This window comes from Coturnix japonica, unplaced genomic scaffold (genome assembly GCF_054131305.1).
Source record: "Coturnix japonica strain WE unplaced genomic scaffold, WE-NBRP24 Scf083, whole genome shotgun sequence".
Classification (NCBI taxonomy): domain Eukaryota; kingdom Metazoa; phylum Chordata; class Aves; order Galliformes; family Phasianidae; genus Coturnix; species Coturnix japonica.
The window spans coordinates 186,641-209,722 of record NW_028188986.1 but is presented as its reverse complement, the minus strand read 5'-3'; the positions used below and the strand labels follow the sequence as shown (position 1 = coordinate 209,722).

The 23,082-nt window shown below is 54.6% G+C and overlaps 1 protein-coding gene across 10 annotated transcripts in view; it reads right to left on the bottom strand.

Annotated features, from left to right (window-relative positions):
- The window catches only part of MMP14 (matrix metallopeptidase 14), a 51,104-nt gene extending 28,402 nt beyond the window's left edge, over window positions 1-22,702 (bottom strand). For 2 of the 10 annotated variants that reach the window (XR_014941446.1, XM_085534471.1), the window contains exons 1-5: window positions 22,265-22,702; window positions 12,656-12,804; window positions 9,715-9,837; window positions 7,167-7,459; window positions 5,692-5,751 (exon numbers count right to left, since the gene is read on the bottom strand). Coding sequence is in view for 1 of the 10 variants with exons in the window: in XM_085534471.1 (XP_085390597.1) it covers window positions 5,692-5,751; window positions 7,167-7,459; window positions 9,715-9,837; window positions 12,656-12,804; window positions 22,265-22,336 (697 nt within the window). In the remaining 9 variants the exon portion in view is untranslated. Of the gene's footprint in view, window positions 1-676; window positions 866-1,759; window positions 1,908-3,056; window positions 3,193-4,853; window positions 4,998-5,691; window positions 5,813-6,541; window positions 6,704-7,166; window positions 7,460-9,714; window positions 9,838-12,655; window positions 12,805-22,264 lie in introns of those variants that run through there. The other 8 variants (XM_085534480.1, XM_085534474.1, XM_085534479.1 and 5 more) reach the window with 8 other exon arrangements.
- Between the last annotated feature and the right edge of the window lie 380 nt (window positions 22,703-23,082).

Here is a 23,082-nt window from a genome sequence, read left to right as displayed (position 1 = left end):
AATGGGAGTCAATGGGGGGCAATGGGAGTCAATGGGGGGCAATGGGGGACAATGGGGTGTAATGGGTCCCTATGGGTCCCTATGGGTCTCTATGGGTCCCTATGGGTCCCTATGGGTCTCTATGGGTCCCTATGGGTCTCTATGGGTCCCTATGGGTCCCTATGGGTCTCTATGGGTCCCTATGGGTCCCTATGGGTCTGTATGAGACTCTATGGGTCTTTATGGGTTTCTATGGGTCCAATGGGTCTCTATGGGTCCCAATGGGTTCTAATGGGTCCAATGGCTCTCTATGGGACTCAATGGGTCCCTATGGGTCCCAATGGGTCCAATGGGATTCTATGGGTCTCTATGGGTCCTAATGGGTCTCTATGGGTCCCAATGGGTCCAATGGGTCCAATGGGTCTCTGTGGGTCCCAATGGGTCCAATGGGTTCTAATGGGTCCAATGGGTCCCAATGGGTTCTAATGGGTCCAATGGGTCTCTATGGGTCCCAATGGGTCTTAATGGGTCTTTATGGGGTCTATGGGTCCCTATGGGTTCCCATGGGTCTCTATGAGTCCCTATGTGATTCTATGGGTCCCAATGACTCCCAATGGCTCCCATTGACTCCCATTGAGTTTCTATGGGTCCCAATGGATCTCTATGGGGTCTGTATGGGATTCTATGGGTCTGATACCTGTCAGGTCATCATTCCTTGCCGTCCAAGGCTCAGCCCCATCAAAGTGAGTGTCCCCCCCTATATGGGGTCCGGGGAAATAAGCGTGTGCCAGGAACCCCCCCTCCCCATCGAAGGGGGAGCTGTCCCCATGGCTCCCTATGGGGCTCTATGGCTCCCTATGGGTCCCTATGGGTCCCAATGGGTCCAGTGCCTCCCTATGGGACTCAATGGGTCTCTATGGGTCTCTATGGGTCTCTATGGGTTCTAATGGGTCCATTGGGTCTTTATGGGTCCCTATGGGTCCCAATAGGTTTCTATGGGTCCAATGGGTCTCTATGGGACTCAATGGGTCTCTATGGGGTCTATGGGTCTCTATGGGACTCAATGGGTCTCTATGGGTCCCAATGGGTCCAATGGGATTCTATGGGTCTCTATGGGTCCCAATGGGTCTCTATAGGGTCTATGGGTCTCTATGGGTCCCAATGGGTTCTAATGGGTCCAATGGGTCCCAATGGGTCCCTATGGGTTCTAATGGGGTCTATGGGTCCCAATGGGTCCAATGGGATTCTATGGGTCTCTATGGGTCCCTATGGGTCCCAATGGGTCCAATGGGTCTCTATGGGTCCAATGGGTCTCTATGGGTCCCAATGGGTTCTAATGGGTCCAATGGGTCTCTATGGGTCCCAATGGGTCCAATGGGATTCTATGGGTCTCTATGGGTCCCAATGGGTTCTAATGGGTCCCAATGGGTGTTTATGGGGTCTATGGGTTCTAATGGGTCCCAATAGGTTCTAATGGGTCCAATGGCTCTCTATGGGTCCCAATGGGTCCAATGGGTCCCTATGGGTCCCAATAGGTCTTCATGGGTCTTTATGGGGTCTATGGGTTCCTATGGGTTCCTATGGGTCTTTATGGGGTCTATGGGTCCCTATGGGTTCCTATGGGTCTTTATGGGGTCTATGGGTCCCTATGGGTTCCTATGGGTCTTTATGGGGTCTAGGGGTCCCTATGGGTTCCTATGGGTCTCTATGGGTCCCAATGGGTTCTAATGGGTATCTATGGGTCCCAATGGCTTTCTATGGGATTCTATGGGTCCCATACCTGTTAAATCATCATTCCTTGCTGTCCAAGGCTCAGCCCCATCGAAGTGAGTGTCCCCCCCTATATGGGGTCCGGGGAAATAAGCGTGTGCCAGGAACCCCCCCTCCCCATCGAAGGGGGAGCTGTCCCCATGGCTCCCTATGGGGCTCTATGGCTCCCTATGGGTCCCTATGGGTCCCAATGGGTTCTAATGGGTTCTAATGGGTCCAATGGCTCACTATGGGTCCCAATGGGTCCAGTGGGTCTCTATGGGTCCCAATGGGTTCTAATGGGTCCCAATGGGTGTTTATGGGGTCTATGGGTTCTAATGGGTCCCAATAGGTTTCTATGGGTCCAATGGGTCTCTATGGGTCCCAATGGGTTCTAATGGGTCCATTGGGTCTCTATGGGTCCCAATGGGTCCAATGGGTCCCTATGGGTCCCAATGGGTTCTAATGGGTCCAATGGGTCTCTATGGGACTCAATGGGTCCCTATGGGTTCCAATGGGTCCAATGGGATTCTATGGGTCTCTATGGGTCCTAATGGGTCTCTATGGGTCCCAATGGGTTCTAATGGGTCCAATGGGTTTCTATGGGACTCAATGGATCTCTATAGGGTCTATGGGTCTCTATGGGTCCCAATGGGTTCTAATGGGTATCTATGGGTCCAATGGGTCTCTATGGGTCCCAATGGGTCCCAATGGGTCCAATGGCTCTCTATGGGACTCAGTGGGTCTCTATGGGGTCTATGGGTCTCTATGGGTCCCAATGGGTCTTTATGGGGTCTATGGGTCTCTATGGGTCCCTATGGGTCCCAATGGGTCCAATGGGTTTCTATGGGTCCCAATGGGTTCTAATGGGTCCAATGGGTCCAATGGGTCTCTATGGGTCCCTATGGGTCCCAATGGGTCTTTATGGGGTCTATGGGTCCCAATGGGTCCAATGGCTCTCTATGGGACTCAATGGGTCTCTATGGGTCCAATGGGTCTCTATGGGTCCCTATGGGTCCAATGGGTCTCTATGGGTCCCAATGGGTCCAATGGGTCTCTATGGGTCCCAATAGGTCTTTATGGGTCTTTATGGGGTCTATGGGTCCCTATGGGTCCCAATGGGTTCTAATGGGTCCAATGTCTCTCTATGGGACTCTATGAGTCCCTATGGGTCCCAATGGGTCCAATGGGATTCTATGGGTCCCAATAGGTCTTCATGGGTCTTTATGGGGTCTATGGGTCCCTATGGGTTCCTATGGGTCTCTATGGGTCCCAATGGGTTCTAATGGGAATCTATGGGTCCAATGGTTCCCTATAGGGTCCCATACCTGTCAGGTCATCATTCCTTGCCGTCCAAGGCTCAGCCCCATCGAAGTGAGTGTCCCCCCCTATATGGGGTCCGGGGAAATAAGCGTGTGCCAGGAACCCCCCCTCCCCATCGAAGGGGGAGCTGTCCCCATGGCTCCCTATGGGGCTCTATGGGGCTCTATGGGTCCCTATGGGTCCCAATGGGTCCAATGCCTCACTATGGGACTCAGTGGGTCTCTATGGGTCCCTATGGGTCCCAATGGGTTCTAATGGGTCCAATGGGTCCAATGGGTCTCTATGGGTCCCAATGGGTTCTATGGGTCCAATGGCTCTCTATGGGATTCAATGGGTCTCTATGGGTCCCAATGGGTTCTAATGGGTGTTTATGGGGTCTATGTGTCCCTATGGGTCCCTATGGGTCCCAATGGGTCCAATGGGATTCTATGGGTCCCTATGGGTCCCAATAGGTCTTCATGGGTCTTTATGGGGTCTATGGGTCCCTATGGGTTCCTATGGGTCTTTATGGGGTCTATGGGTCCCTATGGGTCCCAATAGGTCTTTATGGGTCTTTATGGGGTCTATGGGTCCCTATGGGTCCCAATAGGTCTTTATGGGTCTTTATGGGGTCTAGGCGTCCCTATGGATTCCTATGGGTCCCAATGGCTCTCTATGGGTCCCATTGAGTTTCTATGGGTCCCAATGGATCTCTATGGGGTCTGTATGGGATTCTATGGGTCTGATACCTGTCAGGTCATCATTCCTTGCCGTCCAAGGCTCAGCCCCATCAAAGTGAGTGTCCCCCCCTATATGGGGTCCGGGGAAATAAGCGTGTGCCAGGAACCCCCCCTCCCCATCGAAGGGGGAGCTGTCCCCATGGCTCCCTATGGGGCTCTATGGCTCCCTATGGGTCCCTATGGGTCCCAATGGGTTCTAATGGGTCCAATGGCTCTCTATGGGACTCAGTGGATCTTTATGGGTCCCTATGGGTCCAATGGGTCTCTATGGGTCCCAATGGGTTCTAATGGGTCCAATGGCTCTCTATGGGACTCAATGGGTCTCTATGGGGTCTATGGGTCTCTATGGGTCCCAATGGGTCCAATGGGTCTCTATGGGTCCAATGGGTCTCTATGGGTCCCAATGGGTTCTAATGGGTCCAATGGCTCTCTATGGGACTCAATGGGTCCCTATGGGTCTCTATGGGTCCCAATGGGTTCTAATGGGTCCAATGGGTCTCTATGGGTCCCAATGGGTCCAATGGGATTCTATGGGTCTCTATGGGTCCTAATGGGTCTTTATGGGGTCTATGTGTCCCTATGGGTTCCTATGGGTCTTTATGGGGTCTATGGGTCCCTATGGATCCCTATGGGTCTCTATGGGTCCCAATGGGTTCTAATGGGTGTTTATGGGGTCTATGTGTCCCAATGGGTTCCAATGGGTCTCTATGGGTCCCAATGGGTTCTAATGGGTCCATTGGGTCTTTATGGGTCCCAATGGGTCTAATGGGTCTCTATGGGTCCCAATGGGTTCTAATGGGTCCAATGGCTCTCTATGGGACTCAATGGGTCCCTATGGGTTCTAATGGGGTCTATGGGTCCCAATGGGTCCAATGGGTCCCAATGGGTCCCAATGGGTTCTAATGGGTCCAATGGGATTCTATGGGTCCCAATAGGTCTTTATGGGTCTTTATGGGTCTATGGGTCCCTATGGGTTCCTATGGGTCTCTATGGGTCCCAATGGGTCCTAATGGGTCCCTATGGGTCCCATTGAATTTCTATGGGTCCCTATGGGTTTTTATGGGATTCTATGGGGTCTGATACCTGTCAGGTCATCGTTCCTTGCCGTCCAAGGCTCAGCCCCATCGAAGTGAGTGTCCCCCCCTATATGGGGTCCGGGGAAATAAGCGTGTGCCAGGAACCCCCCCTCCCCATCGAAGGGGGAGCTGTCCCCATGGCTCCCTATGGGGCTCTATGGCTCCCTATGGGTCCCTATGGGTCCCAATGGGTTCTAATGGGTCCAATGGGTCTCTATGGGACCCAATGGGTCTCTATGGGTCGAATGGGTCTCTATGGGTCCCTATGGGTTCTATTGGGTCCAATGGGTCTCTATGGGTCCCTATGGGTTCTAATGGGTCCAATGGGTCTCTATGGGTCCCAATGGGTTCTAATGGGGTCTATGGGTCTCTATGGGTCCCAATGGGTTCTAATGGGTCCAGTGCCTCCCTATGGGACTCAATGGGTCTCTATGGGTCCCTATGGGTCCCAATGGGTTCTAATGGGTCCATTGGGTCTTTATGGGTCCCTATGGGTCCCAATAGGTTTCTATGGGTCCAATGGGTCTCTATGGGTCCCAATGGGTTCTAATGGATCCAATGGCTCTCTATGGGACTCAATGGGTGTCTATAGGGTCTATGGGTCTCTATGGGTCCCAATAGGTTTCTATGGGTCCAATGGGTCTCTATGGGACTCAATGGGTCTCTATGGGTCCAATGGGTCCAATGGGACTTTATGGGTCCCAATGGGTCCAATGGGTCTCTATGGGTCCCAATAGGTCTTCATGGGTCTTTATGGGGTCTATGGGTCCCTATGGGTCTCTATGGGTCCCATTGACTCCCATTGAGTTTCTATGTGTCCCTATGGGTCTCTATGGGTCTGATACCTGTCAAGTCATCATTCCTTGCCGTCCATGGCTCAGCCCCATCGAAGTGAGTGTCCCCCCCTATATGGGGTCCGGGGAAATAAGCGTGTGCCAGGAACCCCCCCTCCCCATCGAAGGGGGAGCTGTCCCCATGGCTCCCTATGGGGCTCTATGGCTCCCTATGGGTCCCTATGGGTCTCTATGGGACTCAATGGGTTCTAATGGGTCCAATGGGTCTCTATGGGACTCAATGGGTCTCTATAGGGTCTATGGGTCTCTATGGGTCCCAATGGGTTCTAATGGGTCTCTATGGGACCCAATGGGTCCAATGGGTCTCTATGGGTCTCTATCGGTCCCAATGGGTTCTAATGGGTCCAATGGGTCCCTATGGGTCCCAATGGGTTCTAATGGGTCCAATGGGTCTCTATGGGTCCCAATGGGTTCTAATGGGTCCATTGGGTCTCTATGGGTCCCAATGGGTCTCTATGGGTCCCAATGGGTCCAATGGGTCTCTATGGGTCTCTATGGGTCCCAATGGGTCCAATGGGTCTCTATGGGTCCCTATGGGTCCCAATGGGTTCTAATGGGTCCATTGGGTCTTTATGGATCCCTATGGGTCCCAATAGGTTTCTATGGGTCCAATGGGTCCCTATGGGTCCAATGGGATTCTATGGGTCTCTATGGGTCCCAATAGGTCTTTATGGGTCTTTATGGGGTCTATGGGTCTTTATGGGGTCTATGGGTCCCTATGGATTTCTATGGGTCCCTATGGGTTCCTATGGGTCTCTATGGGTCCCAATGACTCCCAATGGCTCCCATTGACTCCCATTGAGTTTTTATGGGTCCCTATGGGTCTCTATGGGTCTGATACCTGTCAGGTCATCATTCCTTGCCGTCCATGGCTCAGCCCCATCGAAGTGAGTGTCCCCCCCTATATGGGGCCCAGGGAAATAAGCGTGTGCCAGGAACCCCCCCTCCCCATCGAAGGGGGAGCTGTCCCCATGGCTCCCTATGGGGCTCTATGGCTCCCTATGGGTCCCTATGGGTCCCAATGGGTTCTAATGGGTCCAATGCCTCACTATGGGACTCAATGGGTCTCTATGGGTCCCTATGGGTCCCAATGGGTTCTAATGGGTCCAATGGGTCTTTATGGGTCCCTATGGGTCCCAATAGGTTTCTATGGGTCCAATGGGTCTCTATGGGTCCAATGGGTCTCTATGGGTCCCAATGGGTTCTAATGGGTCCCAATGGGTCCAATGGGATTCTATGGGTCCCAATGGGTCTCTATGGGTCCCAATGGGTCCAATGGGATTCTATGGGTCCCAATGGGTCCAATGGGATTCTATGGGTCCCAATAGGTCTTTATGGGTCTTTATGGGGTCTATGGGTCTCTATGGGTCCCAATGACTCCCAATGGCTCCCATTGACTCCCATTGAGTTTCTATGGGTCCTAATGGATCTCTATGGGTCCCTATAGGTCTCTATGGGTCTGATACCTGTCAGGTCATCATTCCTTGCCGTCCATGGCTCAGCCCCATCAAAGTGAGTGTCCCCCCCTATATGGGGCCCAGGGAAATAAGCGTGTGCCAGGAACCCCCCCTCCCCATCGAAGGGGGAGCTGTCCCCATGGAATCCCTCGGCAAAGAACAGGACGATGTCGGCGGGGGGGGACGACGTGGGGGGAACCTCGATGAATTTCAATGGGGTGACGGACGCCCAGACCCCGAACGCTCGACGGATGGCGGAACGAGTGGCGGCTTCGCCCACTTTGGGGGTGTGGTTCTGGATGCTGTGGGGGGATATAGGGCAGATATAGGGGGGATATGGGGGGGGATATAGGGGGGGATATGGGGGATATAGGGGGGGATATAGGGGGGGTATAGGGGGGGATATGGGGGGCCCAGACCCGCATTTGACCCACATATCACCCCATAGACACCCCATATCCCACCATAGAGCCCCATATGCCCCCATAGACACCCCATATCCCCCCATAGACACCCCATATCCCCCTATAACACCACACAGACACCCTATATACCCCCATAGACACCCCATATCCACCCATAGACACCCCATAGAGCCCCATAGATACCCCATAGAGCCCCATAGACACCCCACAGAGCCCCATATCCCCATATCCCCCCATAGACACCCCATATCCCCCCATAGACACCCCATATCCCCCCATATCCCCCATAGAGCCCCATAGACACCCCATATCCCCCCATAGACACCTCATATCCCCCCATAGGGGTGTGGTTCTGGATTCTGTGGGGCAGATATAGGGGGGGATATAGGGGGGGGATATGGGGGGCCCAGACACGCATTTGACCCACATAGCCCCCCATAGACACCCCATAGAGCCCCATAACCACCCATAGACACCCCATATCCCCCTATAACACCACACAGACACCCCATATCACCCCATATCACCCCATAGAGCCCCATAGAGCCCCATAGACACCCCATATCACCCCATATCACCCCATAGAGCCCCATAGAGCCCCATAGACACCCCATATCACCCCATAGACACCCCATATCACCCCATAGAGCCCCATAGAGACCCATAACCCCCCCATAGACACCCCATATCCCCATGGAGCCCCATAGATATCCCATATCCCCCCATAGAGCCCCATAGACACCCCATATCCCCCCATAGACACCCCATATCCCCCCTTACCCAACAATAGACACCCCATATCCCCCCATAGACACCTCATATCCCCCCATAGGGGTGTGGTTCTGGATGCTGTGGGGCAGATATAGGGGGGGATATATGGGGTTATGGGGGGCCCAGACCCACATTTGACCCACATAGCCCCCCATAGAGCCCCATAGACACCCCATATCACCCCATATCCCCCCATAGACACCCCATATTCCCCTATAACACCACACAGACACCCCATATCCCCCCATAGACCCATATCACCCCATAGAGCCCCATAGACACCCCATATCCCCCCATAAGGGTGTGGTTCTGGATGCTGTGGGGTGATATAGGGGGGGATATAGGGGGGGATATGGGGGATATGGGGGGCCCAGACCCACATTTGACCCACATATCACCCCATAGAGCCCCATATCCCCATAGAGCCCCATATCCACCCATAGACACCCCATATCCCACCATAGACACCTCATATCCCCACAGAGCCCCATAAACACTCCATATCACCCCATATCCCCCCATAGGCACCCCATATCCCCCCATATAGCCCCATAGACACCCCATATCCCCCCACAGAGACCCATATCCCCCCATAGACACCCCATATCCCCCCATAGAGCCCCACAGACACCCCATATCCCCCCATAATACCACACAGACACCCCATATCACACCATAGAGCCCCATAGACACCCCATATCAACTGATAGAGCCCCATAGACACCCCATATCCCCCCATAGACACCCCATATCCCCCCATATCCCCCCATAGACACCCCATATCCCCCACATATCCCCCCACATCCCCCCATAGAGCCCCGTATCACCCCATATCCCCCCCCAGACACCCCATATCCCCCCATAGACACCCCATATCCCCCATATCCCCCCATATCACCCCTATATCCCCCCATAGACACACCATATCCCCCCATAGACACCCCATATCCCCCCATAGACACCCCTTATCCCCCCCATATCCCCCCACATCCCCCCATAGAGCCCCGTATCACCCCATATCCCCCCCAGACACCCCATATCCCCCATAGACACCCCATATCCCCCCAATATCCCCCCATATCCGTCCATAGACACCCCATATCCCCACCTAGACACCCCATATCCTCCCCATATCCTCCCCAGCCCCATATCTTCCCATAGACACCCCATATCCCCCCATTACCCACCATATCCCCCCACAGACACCCCATATCCCCCCATAGACACCCCATATCCCCCCATAGAGCCCCATATGCCCCCATATCCCCCCATATCCCCCCATAGACACCCCATATCCCCCCATAGACACCCCATATCCCCCCATATCCCCCCATACCCCCCCCAGCCCCACATCTCCCCACCAGAAGGTGATGTCCCTTTGCTCCCATTTGGATCCCTGGATGGCGTAACGTCTCCTCCTGACGTTGGCTTTCACTTCGGCCCCAAAACGATCCGGGACCCCACAACGGGGTCTCTTCATGGCCCTATGGGGCAGGGACGGGGTTATGGGGGGATATGGGGTGTCTATGGGGGGATATGGGGGGATATGGAATGTCTATGGGGGGATATGGGGTGTCTATGGGGCTCTATGGGGTGTCTATGGGGCTCTATAGCCTCTATGCTGTGTCTATGGGGCTCTATGGGGGGATATGGGGTGTATATGGGGCTCTATGGTGTGTCTATGGGGCTCTATGGGGGGATATGGGGTGTCTATGGGGGCATATGGGGGGATATGGGGTGTCTATGGGGGCATATGTGGGGATATGGGGTGTCTATGGGGCGCAATGGGGCTCTATGGGGTGTCTATGGGGCACTATGGGGCTCTATGGGGTGTCTATGGGGGGATATGGGGGGATATGGGGTGTCTATGGGGGGATATGGGGTGTCTATGGGGGGATATAGGGGGATATGGGGTGTCTATGGGGGGATATGGGGTGTCTATGGGGGAGATATGGGGGGATATGGGGTGTCTATGGGGGTATATGGGGTGTCTATGGGGGGATATGGGCTGTCTATGGGGCTCTATGGGGCTCTATGGGGTGTCTATGGGGCTCTATAGCCTCTATGCTGTGTCTATGGGGCTCTATGGGGGGATATGGGGTGTCTATGGGGCTCTATGGGGTGTCTATGGGGCACTATAGGGCTCTATAGGGTGTCTATGGGGCTCTATGGGGTGTCTATGGGGCTCTATGGGGCTCTATAAGGTGTCTATGGGGCTCTATGGGGCTCTATGGGGTGTCTATGGGGCTCTATGGGGTTCTATATGGTGTCTATGGGGCTCTATGGGGGGATATGGGGTGTCTATGGGGCTCTATAGGGGGATATGGGGTGTCTATGGGGGGATATGGGGTGTCTATGGGGGCATATGACGGGATATGGGGTGTCTATGGGGGGATATGGGGTTTCTATGGGGCACTATGCAGGGATATGGCGTGTCTGGGGGGGATATGGGGTGTCTGTGGGGGGATATGGGGGGATATGGGGTGTCTATGGGGGCATATGGGGGATATGGGGTTTCTATGGGGCTCTATGGGGTGTCTATGGGGCTCTATGGGGGGATATGGGGTGTCTATGGGGCTCTATGGAGGGATATAGCGTGTCTAGGGGGGGATATGGGGTGTCTATAGGGCTCTATGGGGGGATATGGGGTTTCTATGGGGGGATATGGGGTGTATGTGGGGGGATATGGGGGATATGGGGTGTCTATGGGGGGATATGGGGTGTCTATGGGGCACTATGGGGCTCTATGGGGTGTCTATGGGGCTCTATGGGGGGATATGGGGTGTCTATGGGGCATATGGGGGGATATGGGGTGTCTATGGGGCGCAATGGGGCTCTATGGGGTGTCTATGGGGCACTATGGGGCTCTATGGGGTGTCTATGGGGGGATATGGGGTGTCTATGGGGGCATATGGGGGGATATGGGGTGTCTATGGGGCATATGGGGGGATATGGGGTGTCTATGGGGCATATGGGGGGATATGGGGTGTCTATGGGGCGCAATGGGGCTCTATGGGGTGTCTATGGGGCACTATGGGGCTCTATGGGGTGTCTATGGGGCTCTATGGGGGGATATGGGGTGTCTATGGGGCGCAATGGGGCTCTATGGGGTGTCTATGGGGCACTATGGGGATCTATGTGGTGTCTATGGGGCACTGTGGGGCTCTATGGGGCTCTATAGGGCTCTATGGGGTGTCTATGGGGCTCTATGGGGCTCTATAGGATGTCTACGGGGCACTATGGGGCTCTATAGGGTATCTATGGGGCTCTATAGGGCTCTATGGGGTGTCTATGGGGCACTATGGGGCTCTATAGGGTATCTATGGGGCTCTATAGGGCTCTATGGGGTGTCTATGGGGCTCTATAGGGCTCTATAGGGCTCTATAGGGCTCTATGGGGCTCTATGTGGTGTCTATGGGATTCTATGGGGCTCTATAGGGTGTCTATGGGGTGTCTATAGGGCTCTATGGGGCTCTATGGGGCTCTATGGGGTTTTTGGTGGGTTATGTGGTTATTAATCACCCCCCACCCGTCTTAATTAATTAATCCCCCTGTTTCCAACCCCCCTGCGTTCACTCAACCCCTAATTAACCCCTAATTAACCCTTAATTAACCCCTAATTATCCCCCCCCCCCCAGTCCCATTAAATCCTATGGGGAAGCAGCGCTGGAGGACTGGAGGACCAAGCCGCTAGGGGGCGCTGTTTGTATTTTCCCATTGAATCCTATGGGAGGCAGCGCTGGAGGACTGGAGGACCAAGCCGCTAGGGGGCGCTGTTTGTATTTTCCCATTGAATCCTATGGGAGGCAGCGCTGGAGGACTGGAGGACCAAGCCGCTAGGGGGCGCTGTTATTTATTTCCCCATTGAATCCTATGGGAGGCAGCGCTGGAGGACTGGAGGACCAAGCCGCTAGGGGGCGCTGTTTGTATTTTCCCATTAAATCCTATGGGGTGGCAGCCCTGGAGGACTGGAGGACCAAGCCGCTAGGGGGCGCTGTTTGTATTTCCCCATTGAATCCAATGGGAGGCAGCATTGGAGGACTGGAGGACCAAGCCGCTAGGGGGCGCTGTTTGTATTCTCCCATTGAATCCTATGGGAGGCAGCCCTGGAGGACTGGAGGACCAAGCTGCTAGGGGGCGCTGTTTGTTTTTTCCCATTGAATCCTATGGGTGGCAGCGCTGGAGGACTGGAGGACCAAGCCGCTAGGGGGCGCTGTTTGTATTTTCCCATTGAATCCTATGGGAGGCAGCGCTGGAGGACTGGAGGACCAAGCCGCTAGGGGGCGCTCTTTCCCCACTCACTTGATGGTTTCCGGGTCGGCAGTTCCGGTCACGCGGAGACCATAGAAACGTTGCATGGCGGCTAGAGCGGCCGAAACGGAATGAGCCAAAGATGGCGGCTGAGCTCGGAGGTCTCCGGGGGGTAAATAGCCGTACTGCTGTAACCAGGCCTGTATATAGGGGATATTATGGGATGGACCAGGTTATGGGGTACTATGGGGTGGTATATGGGGTCCTATGGGGTGTTATATGGGGTCTATGGGGTCCTATGGGGTGGTATTGGGGTCTATGGGGGGATAATGGGGTCCTATGGGGGGAAAATGGGGGTCTATGGGGTCCTATGGGGTGGTATTGGGGTCCTATGGGGTCTATGGGGGGATAATGGGGTCCTATGGGGTGATAATGGGGGTCTATGGGGAGATAATGGGGGTCTATGGGGGTCTATGGGGTCTTAAAGGGTCCTATGGGGTCCTATGGGGTGATAATGGGGGTCTATGGGGTCCTATGGGGTGATAATGGGGGTCTATGGGGTGGTATTGGGGTCCTATGGGGTGATAATGGGGGTCTATGGGGTGGTATTGGGGTCCTATGGGGGGATAATGGGGGTCTATGGGGTGATAATGGGGGTCTATGGGGGATAATGGGGGTCTATGGGGTGTTATATGGGGTCTATGGGGTCGTATATGGGGTTTATGGGGTGGTAATGGGGTCCTATGGGGTCCTATGGGGTGATAATGGGGGTCTATGGGGTCTTAAAGGGGCCTATGGGGTCCTATGGGGTGTTATATGGGGTCCTATGGGGGTCTATGGGGTCGTATTGGTGTCCTATGGGGGATAATGGGGTCCTATGGGCGTCCTATGGAATGGTATTGGGGTCCTATGGGGTCCTATGGAGTCCTATGGGGTGGTATATGGAGTCTATGGGGTGGTATTGGGGTCCTATGGGGTGATAATGGGGGTCTATGGGGGGATAATGGGGGTCTATGGGGTCGTATGGGGTGGTATATGGGGTCTATGGGGTCCTATGGGGTGGTATATGGGGTCTGTGGGGTCCTATGGGGGGGATAATGGGGTCCTATGGGGTCCTATGGGGGGATAATGAGGGTCTATGGGGTCCTGTGGGGGTCTATGGGGGTCTATGGGGTGGTATTAGGGTCCTATGGGGTGATAATGGGGGTCTATGGGGTGATAATGGGGATCTATGGGGTCCTATGGGGTGGGCTCGGAGGTCTCCAGGGGGTAAATAGCCGTACTGCTGTAACCAGGCCTGTATATAGGGGATATTATGGGATGGACCAGGTTATGGGGTCCTATGGGGTGGTATATGGGGTCCTATGGGGGTCTATGGGGTGGTATATGGGGCCTAAGGGGGGATAATGGGGGTCTATGGGGTCCTATGGGGGTCTATGGGGGGATAATGGGGGTCTATGGGGTCTATGGGGGGTCAATGGGGGTATATGGGGTCCTATGGGGTGATAATGGGGGTCTATGGGGTCTTAAAGGGTCCTATGGGGTCCTATGGGGTGATAATGGGGGTCTATGGGGTCCAATGGGGTGTTATATGGTGCCTATGGGGTGGTATTGGGGTCTATGGGGGGATAATGGGGGTCTATGGGGTCCTATGGGGTCCTATGGGGTGATAATGGGGGTCTATGGGGAGATAATGGGGGTCTATGGGGGTCTATGGGGTCTTAAAGGGTCCTATGGGGTCCTATGGGGTGATAATGGGGGCCTATGGGGTCTTAAAGGGGCCTATGGGGTCCTATGGGGTGGTATATGGGGTCCTATGGGGGTCTATGGGGTGGTATTGGGGTCCTATGGGGGGATAATGGGGGTCTATGGGGTCCTATGGAGTCTATGGGGGGATAATGGGGGTCTATGGGGTCCTATGGGGTGGTCTATGGGGTGGTAATGGGGTCCTATGGGGGTCTATGGGGATATAATGGGGGTCTATGGGGTCCTATGGGGGTCTGTGGGGGGATAATGGGGGTCTATGGGGTCCTATGGGGTGATAATGGGGGTCTATGGGGTCCTATGGGGTGATAATGGGGGTCTATGGGGTGATAATGGGGATCTATGGGGTCCTATGGGGTGGGCTCGGAGGTCTCCGGGGGGTAAATAGCCGTACTGCTGTAACCAGGCCTGTATATAGGGGATATTATGGGATGGACCAGGTTATGGGGTCCTGTGGGGGTCCTATGGGGTGGTATATGGGGCCTAAGGGGGGATAATGGGGGTCTATGGGGTCCTATGGGGTCTATGGGGTGATAATGGGGTCCGATGGGGGGATAATGGGGTCTTAAAGGGGTCTATGGGGTCCTATGGGGGGATAATGGGGGTCTATGGGGTCCTATGGGGGGATAATGGGGGTCTATGGGGTCCTATGGGATGGTATATGGGGTCTATGGGGTGGTATTGGGGTCCTATGGGGGGATAATGGGGGTCTATGGGGTCCTATGGGGTGGTATTGGGGTCCTATGGGGGGGATAATGGGGGTCTGTGGGGTGCTATGGGGTCCTATGGGGGGATAATGGGGGTCTATGGGGTCCTATGGGGTGGTATATGGGGTCTATGGGGTGATAATGGGGGTCTATGGGGTCCTATGGGGTGATAATGGGGGTCTATGGGGTCCTATGGGGGTCTATGGGGGGATAATGGGGTCCTATGGGGTCCTATGGGGTTATAATGGGGGTCTATGGGGTCCTATGGGGGGATAATGGGGGTCTATGGGGTCCTATGGGGGTCTATGGGGGGATAATGGGGGTCTATGGGGCAGTATTGGGGTCCTATGGGGGGATAATGGGGGTCTATGGGGTGGTATTGGGGTCTATGGGGATATAATGGGGGTCTATGGGGGGGTAATGGGGGTCTATGGGGGGATAATGGGGGTCTATGGGGTCCTATGGGGTGTTATATGGGGATAATGGGGGTCTATGGGGTCCTATGGGGTGGTATTGGGGTCCTATGGGGGGGATAATGGGGGTCTATGGGGTCCTATGGGGTCCTATGGGGTGATAATGGGGGTCTATGGGGGGATAATGGGGGTCTATGGGGTCCTATGGGGTGATAATGGGGGTCTATGGGGTCCTATTGGGGTCCTATGGGGTGATAATGGGGGTCTATGGGGTGATAAAGGGGGTCTATGGGGTCCTATGGGGGCCTATGGGGATATAATGAGGGTCTATGGGGGGATAATGGGGTCCTATGGGGGGATAATGGGGGTCTGTGGGGTCCTATGGGGGGATAATGGGGTCCTATGGGGGTCCTATGGGGTGGTATTGGGGTCCTCTGGGGATATAATGGGGGTCTATGGGGTCTTAAAGGGGCCTATGGGGTCTATGGGGTGATAATGGGGTCCTATGGGGTGATAATGGGGGTCTATGGGGTCTTAAAGGGGCCTATGGGGTCCTATGGGGTGGTATATGGGGTCTATGGGGGGATAATGGGGTCCTATGGGGGGATAATGGGGGTCTATGCGGTCCTATGGGGTCTTAAAGGGGCCTATGGGGCCCTACGGGGTGTTATATGGGGTCTATGGGGTCCTTTGGGGTGGTATATGGGGTCTATGGGGGTCTATGGGGGGATAATGGGGGTCTATGGAGGGATAATGGGGATCTATGGGGTCCTATGGGGTGTTATATGGGGTTTATGGGGTGGTAATGGTGTCCTATGGGGTGATAATGGGGTCTGTAGGGAGATAATGGGGGTCTATGGGGGTCTATGGGGGGATAATGGGGTCTATGGGGTCCTATGGGGTGATAATGGGGGTCTATGGGGGGATAATGGGGGTCTATGGGGTCCTATGGGGGTCTATGGGGGTCTATGGGGTCCTATGGGGTCCTATGGGGTGATAATGGGGGTCTATGGGGGGATAATGGGGGTCTATGGGGTCCTATGGGGGGATAATGGGGGTCTATGGGGTCCTATGGGGGTCTATGGGGGGATAATGGGGGTATATGGGGTGATAATGGGGGCCTATGGGGTCCTATGGGGTGATAATGGGGGTCTATGGGGTCCTATGGGGGGATAATGGGGGTCTATGGGGTCCTATGGGGTGGTATATGGGGTCTGTGGGGTGCTATGGGGTCCTATGGGGGGATAATGGGGGTATATGGGGTCCTATGGGGGGATAATGGGAGTATATGGGGTCCTATGGGGTGATAATGGGGGTCTATGGGGTCCTATGGGGTGGGCTCGGAGGTCTCCGGGGGGTAAATAGCCGTACTGCTGTAACCAGGCCTGTATATAGGGGATATTATGGGATGGACCAGGTTATGGGGTCTTATTGGGGTCCTATGGGGGGATAATGGGGTCCTATGGGGTCCTATGGGGTTATAATGGGGGTCTATGGGGTCCTATGGGGGTCCATGGGGGTCTATGTGGTGGTATTAGGGTCATAATGGGGTGATAATGGGGGCCTATGGGGTCCTATGGGGGTCTATGGGGGGATAATGGGGGTCTATGGGGTGATAATGGGGGTCTATGGGGTCCTATGGGGGTCTATGGGGGATAATGGGGTCCCATGGAGTGATAATGGGGGTCTATGGGGTCCTATGGGGGGACAATGGGGGTCTATGGGGTCTTAAAGGGGCCTATGGGGTCCTATGGGGTGATAATGGGGGTCTATGGGGGGATAATGGGGGTCTATGGGGTCCTATGGGGGTCTATGGGGTGGTATATGGGGTCCTATGGTGGTCTATGGGGGTCTATGGGGTGGTATTAGGGTCCTATGGGGGGATAATGGGGGTCTATGGGGTGATAATGGGGGTCTATGGGGGATAATGGGGATCTATGGAGTCCTATAGGGTGGTATATGGGGTCTATGGGGTGATAATGGGGGTCTATCGGGGATAATGGGGGTCTATGGAGTCCTATGGGGTGGTATATGGGGTCTGTGGGGTGGTAATGGGGTCCTATGGGGTCCTATGGGGGGATAATGGGGATCTATGGGGTTCTATGGGGTGTTATATGGGGTCTGTGGGGTCCTATGGGGTGGTATTGGGGTCCTATGGGGGGATAATGGGGGTCTATGGGGTGATAATGAGGATCTATGGGGTCCTATGGGGAGATAATGGGGGTCTATGGGGGTCTATGGGGTCTTAAAGGGTCCTATGGGGTCCTATGGGGTGATAATGGGGGTCTATGGGGGGATAATGGGGGTCTATGGGAAGATATTGGGGTCTATGGGGATATAATGGGGGTCTATGGGGTCCTATGGGGTGGTATTAGGGTCCTATGGGGGGATAATGGGGGTCTACGGGGGGTAATGGGGATCTATGGGGTCCTATGGGGGGATAATGGGGGTCTGTGGGGTCATAATGGGGGTCTATGGGGGTCTATGGGGTCTTAAAGGGTCCTATGGGGTCCTATGGGGGGATAATGGGGGTCTATGGGGTGATAATGGGGGTATATGGGGTCCTATGGGGTGGTATATGGGGTCTATGGGGTGGTATTGGGGTCCTATGGGGGGATAATGGGGGTCTATGGGGGTCTATGGGGTGATATTAGGGTCCTATGGGGGGATAATGGGGGTCTATGGGGTGGTATTGGGGTCTATGGGGATATAATGGGGGTCTATGGGGGGGGTAATGGGGGTCTATGGGGGGATAATGGGGTCTATGGGGTCCTATGGGGTGATAATGGGGGTCTATGGGGTGATAATGGGGGTCTATGGGGTCCTATGGGGTCCTATGGGGTGATAATGGGGGTCTATGGGGTGATAATGGGGATCTATGGGGTCCTATGGGGTGATAATGGGGGTCTATGGGGTCCTATGGGGGTCTATGGGGGATAATGGGGGTCTATGGAGTCCTATGGGGTGGTATATGGGGTCTGTGGGGTGGTAATGGGGTCCTATGGGGTCCTATGGGGTGATAATGGGGGTCTATGGGGTCCTATGGGGTGGTATATGGGGTCTATGGGGTGGTATTGGGGTCCTATGGGGGGATAATGGGGGTCTATGGGGATATAATGGGGGTCTATGGGGTGTTATATGGGGTCTATGGGGTGGTATTGGGGTCTTCTGGGGTGTTATATGGGGTCCTATGGGGTGATAATGGGGTCCTATGGGGGTCTATGGGGATATAATGGGGGTCTATGGGGTGATAATGGGGTGTTCTATGGGGTCTATGGGGTGGTAATGGGGTCCTATGGGGTTCTATGGGGTCCTAAGGGGTCCTATGGGGTGGTACTGGGGGCCTATGGGATCCCTATGGGGCAGCTATGGGGTCTCTATGGGTCTCTATGGGGTTCCTATGGGGTCTCTATGGGGTCTCTATGGGTCCCTATGGGTCTCTATGGGGTCTCTATGGGTCTCTATGGGTCCCTATGGGTCTCTATGGGGTCTCTATGGGTCCCTATGGGTCCCTATGGGGTCTCTATGGGGTCCCTTATGGGTCTCTATGGGTCCCTATGTGTCTCTATGGGTCCCTATGGGTCCCTATGGGTCTCTATGTGTCTCTATGGGTCTCTATGTGTCTCTATGGGTCTCTATGGGTCTCTATGGGTCCCTATGGGTCCCTATGGGTCCCTATGGGTCTCTATGGGTCCCTATGGGTCTCTATGGGGCTGACTCCCCCCTCCCCCCCCTGTTGTTTTTAAGTCCAATCCAGGCGGTTTTGGGGCTATTTTGGGTGTGTGACGCTGTCGGGGCTCGTGATGAGTCACGTGACCTGGGGGGGGGGGGGGAGATTTGGGGCCAAAAAAGGGATTTTTGGGCAAAAACCCCATAGAAATAAATAGGGAGCCATAGAGTTAAATGGGGACCCATAGAGACCCATAGCGACCCATAGAGACCCATAGGGACCCATAGAGACCCATAGAGACACATAGAGACCCATGGGGACCCATAGAGACCCATACGGACACATAGAGATCCATAGGGACCCATAGAGACCCATAGGGACCCCATAGCTGCCCCATAGGGACCCATAGAGACCCATAGAGACCCATAGGGACCCATAGAGACCCCTAGAGACCCATAGGGACCCATAGAGACCCATAGGGACCCCATAGCTGCCCCATAGAGACCCATAGAGACCCATAGGGACCCATAGGGACCCAAAGAGACCCATAGAGACCCATAGAGACCCATAGAGACCCATAGGGACCCATAGAGACTCATAGAGACACATAGCGATCCATAGAGATCCATAGGGACCCATAGAGACCCATAGAGACCCCATAAAGACCCATAGAGACCCCATAGAGACCCATAGAGACCCATAGAGAGCCATAGAGACCCACAGAGACCCATAGGGACCCATAGAGACCCACAGAGACCCATAGGGACCCATAGAGACCCATAGGGACCCATAGAGACCCATAGGGACCCCATAGCTGCCCGATAGAGACCCATAGAGACCCCATAGAGACCCATAGAGACCCATAGGGACCCATAGAGACCCATAGGGACCCCATAGCTGCCCCATAGAGACCCATAGGGACACATAGGGACCCATAGGGACCCATAGAGACCCATAGAGACCCACAGGGACCCATAGAGACCCATAGGGACCCATAGAGACCCATAGAGACCCATAGAGACCCATAGGGACCCATAGGGACCCATAGAGACCCATAGAGACCCATAGGGACCCATAGGGACCCAAAGAGACCCATAGAGACCCATAGAGACCCATAGAGACCCATAGGGACCCATAGAGACTCATAGAGACACATAGCGATCCATAGAGATCCATAGGGACCCATAGAGACCCATAGAGACCCCATAAAGACCCATAGAGACCCCATAGAGACCCATAGAGACCCATAGAGAGCCATAGAGACCCACAGAGACCCATAGGGACCCATAGAGACCCACAGAGACCCATAGGGACCCATAGAGACCCATAGGGACCCATAGAGACCCATAGGGACCCATAGAGACCCATAGGGACCCCATAGCTGCCCCATAGAGACCCATAGGGACACATAGGGACCCATAGGGACCCATAGAGACCCATAGAGACCCACAGGGACCCATAGAGACCCATAGGGACCCATAGAGACCCATAGAGACCCATAGAGACCCATAGGGACCCATAGAGACCCATAGGGACAGATAGAGACCCATAGAAACCCATAGGGACCCCATAGCTGCCCCATAGAAACCCATAGGGACCCATAGAGACCCATAGAGACCCCATAGGGACCCATAGAGACCCATAGAGACCCTTAGGGACCCATAGAGACCCATAGAGACCCATAGAGACCCATAGGGACCCATAGAGACCCATAGAGACACATAGAGACCCATAGGGACCCATAGGGACCCACAGAGACCCATAAAGACCCATAGAGACCCCATAGCTGCCCCATGAGACCCACAGGGAACCATAGAGACCCACAGGGACCCATAGAGACCCATAGGGACCCATAGAGACCCATAGAGACCCATAGGGACCCATAGGGACCCATAGAGACCCCATAGGGACCCATAGAGACCCACAGGGACCCCATAGCTGCCCCATAGAGACCCATAGAGACCCCATAGGGACCCATAGAGACCCATAGAGACCCATAGGGACCCATAGAGAGCCCATAGAGACCCCATAGAGACCCATAGAGACCCCATAGCTGCCCCATAGAGACCCATAGGGACACATGGGGACCCATAGGGACCCATAGAGACCCATAGAGACCCATAGGGACCCATAGAGACCCATAGAGACCCATAGGGATCCATAGGGACCCATAGAGACCCATAGAGACCCATAGAGACCCATAGGGACCCATAGAGACCCATAGGGACCCATAGAGACCCATAGGGACCCCATAGCTGCCCCATAGAGACCCATAGGGACCCATAGGGACCCATAGAGACCCATAGCGACCCCATAGCTGCCCCATAGAGAGTCATAGGGACCCCATAGAGAGTCATAGGGACCCCATAGGGACCCATAGAGACCCATAGGGACCCATAGAGACCCATAGAGAGCCATAGAGACCCACAGAGACCCATAGGGACCCATAGAGAGAGACCCATAGGGACACATAGAGACCCATAGAGACCCATAGAGACCCATAGGGACCCATAGAGACCCATAGGGACAGATAGAGACCCATAGAAACCCATAGGGACCCCATAGCTGCCCCATAGAGACCCATAGGGATCCATAGAGACCCATAGGGACCCATAGAGACCCATAGAGCCCCATAGAGACACATAGGGACCCATAGAGTTAATTAAGAGCCCATAGAGTTAATTAATGACCCCATAGAGTTAATTAAGAGCCTATAGAGTTAATTAATGGCCCCATAATGTTAATTAATGGCCCCATAGAGTTAATTAAGGCCCCATAGAGTTAATTAATGGCCCCATAGAGTTAATTAAGAGCCCATAATGTTAATTAATGGCCCCATAGGATTAATTAATGGCCCTTAATGTTAATTAATGACCCCATAATGTTAATTAATGGCCCCATAGTGTTAATTAATGGCCCCATAGTGTTAATTAATGGCGATAATTAAGGGCCCCCCATAGACTTTAATGAAGGGAGGGGGGGGGGGGTTAATTAAGGTCCGGTTATTTAATTAACGGAGGGTCGGAGGTGCCGGTACAGGGGGGTCCCCGGGTCGGGGGGGGTTCGGGGGTTCGGGTGACGTCACTCTCGTGACGTCATCACTCACCTCGGGCCGGAAGGAAGCGGCGGAAGGGGGGGAGGAAACGGAAAGGAAGAGGAGCAGCAGAGCGGCCGCCATGGCGGAAAGGGGGCGGGGCTTCACGGGGAGGGGGCGGGGCTTAAATAAGGGCTGGGAAAGGGGGCGGGGTTTAAGGGAGAGCGACAGCCAATAGGAAGGCGCGGCTTAAAGGAGGGGGGCGGGGCTTGGAGGGGTACGGGGGCCAATGGGAAGACGTGGCAGACAAAGGGGGGAGGGGCTTAGCGAGAGCCAATGGGAGGGCGTGGTAAATAAAGGAGGGCGGGACTTAGCGCGGGCCAATGGGAGACGGGGGGCGGGGCTTAGCGGATAATAGGAGCCAATAGGAAGGCGGGGATGGAGAGGGGGCGGGGCTTAAGGAGGCGGAGGGCAGCGAGGGCCAATAAAAATGGCGTTGCCCCTTTAAGAGCGGCGTTGCCCCTTTAAGAGCGTAAAGGTGGGCCCCACCTGCTTCTATTGAGCATCTACGTGGCAGCGTTGCCCTTTTAAGAGCGGCGTTGCCCCTTTAAGAGCGGCATTGTCCGTTTAAGGGTTCCATTGCCCCTTTAAGAGTGGGAGGTGGGCCCACCAGCTTCTATGGGGCATTGACGTGGCAGCGTTGCCCCTTTAAGAGCGTCATTGTCCCTTTAAGAGCGGCATTGCCCCTTTAAGAGTGGCATTGTCCCTTTAAGAGTGTAAAGGTGGGCCCCACCGGCTTCTATGGGGCATTGACGTGGCTGCGTTGCCCTTTTAAGACAGGCATTGCCCCTTTAAAAGTGGCGTTGCCCCTTTAAGAGCGGCATTGCCTC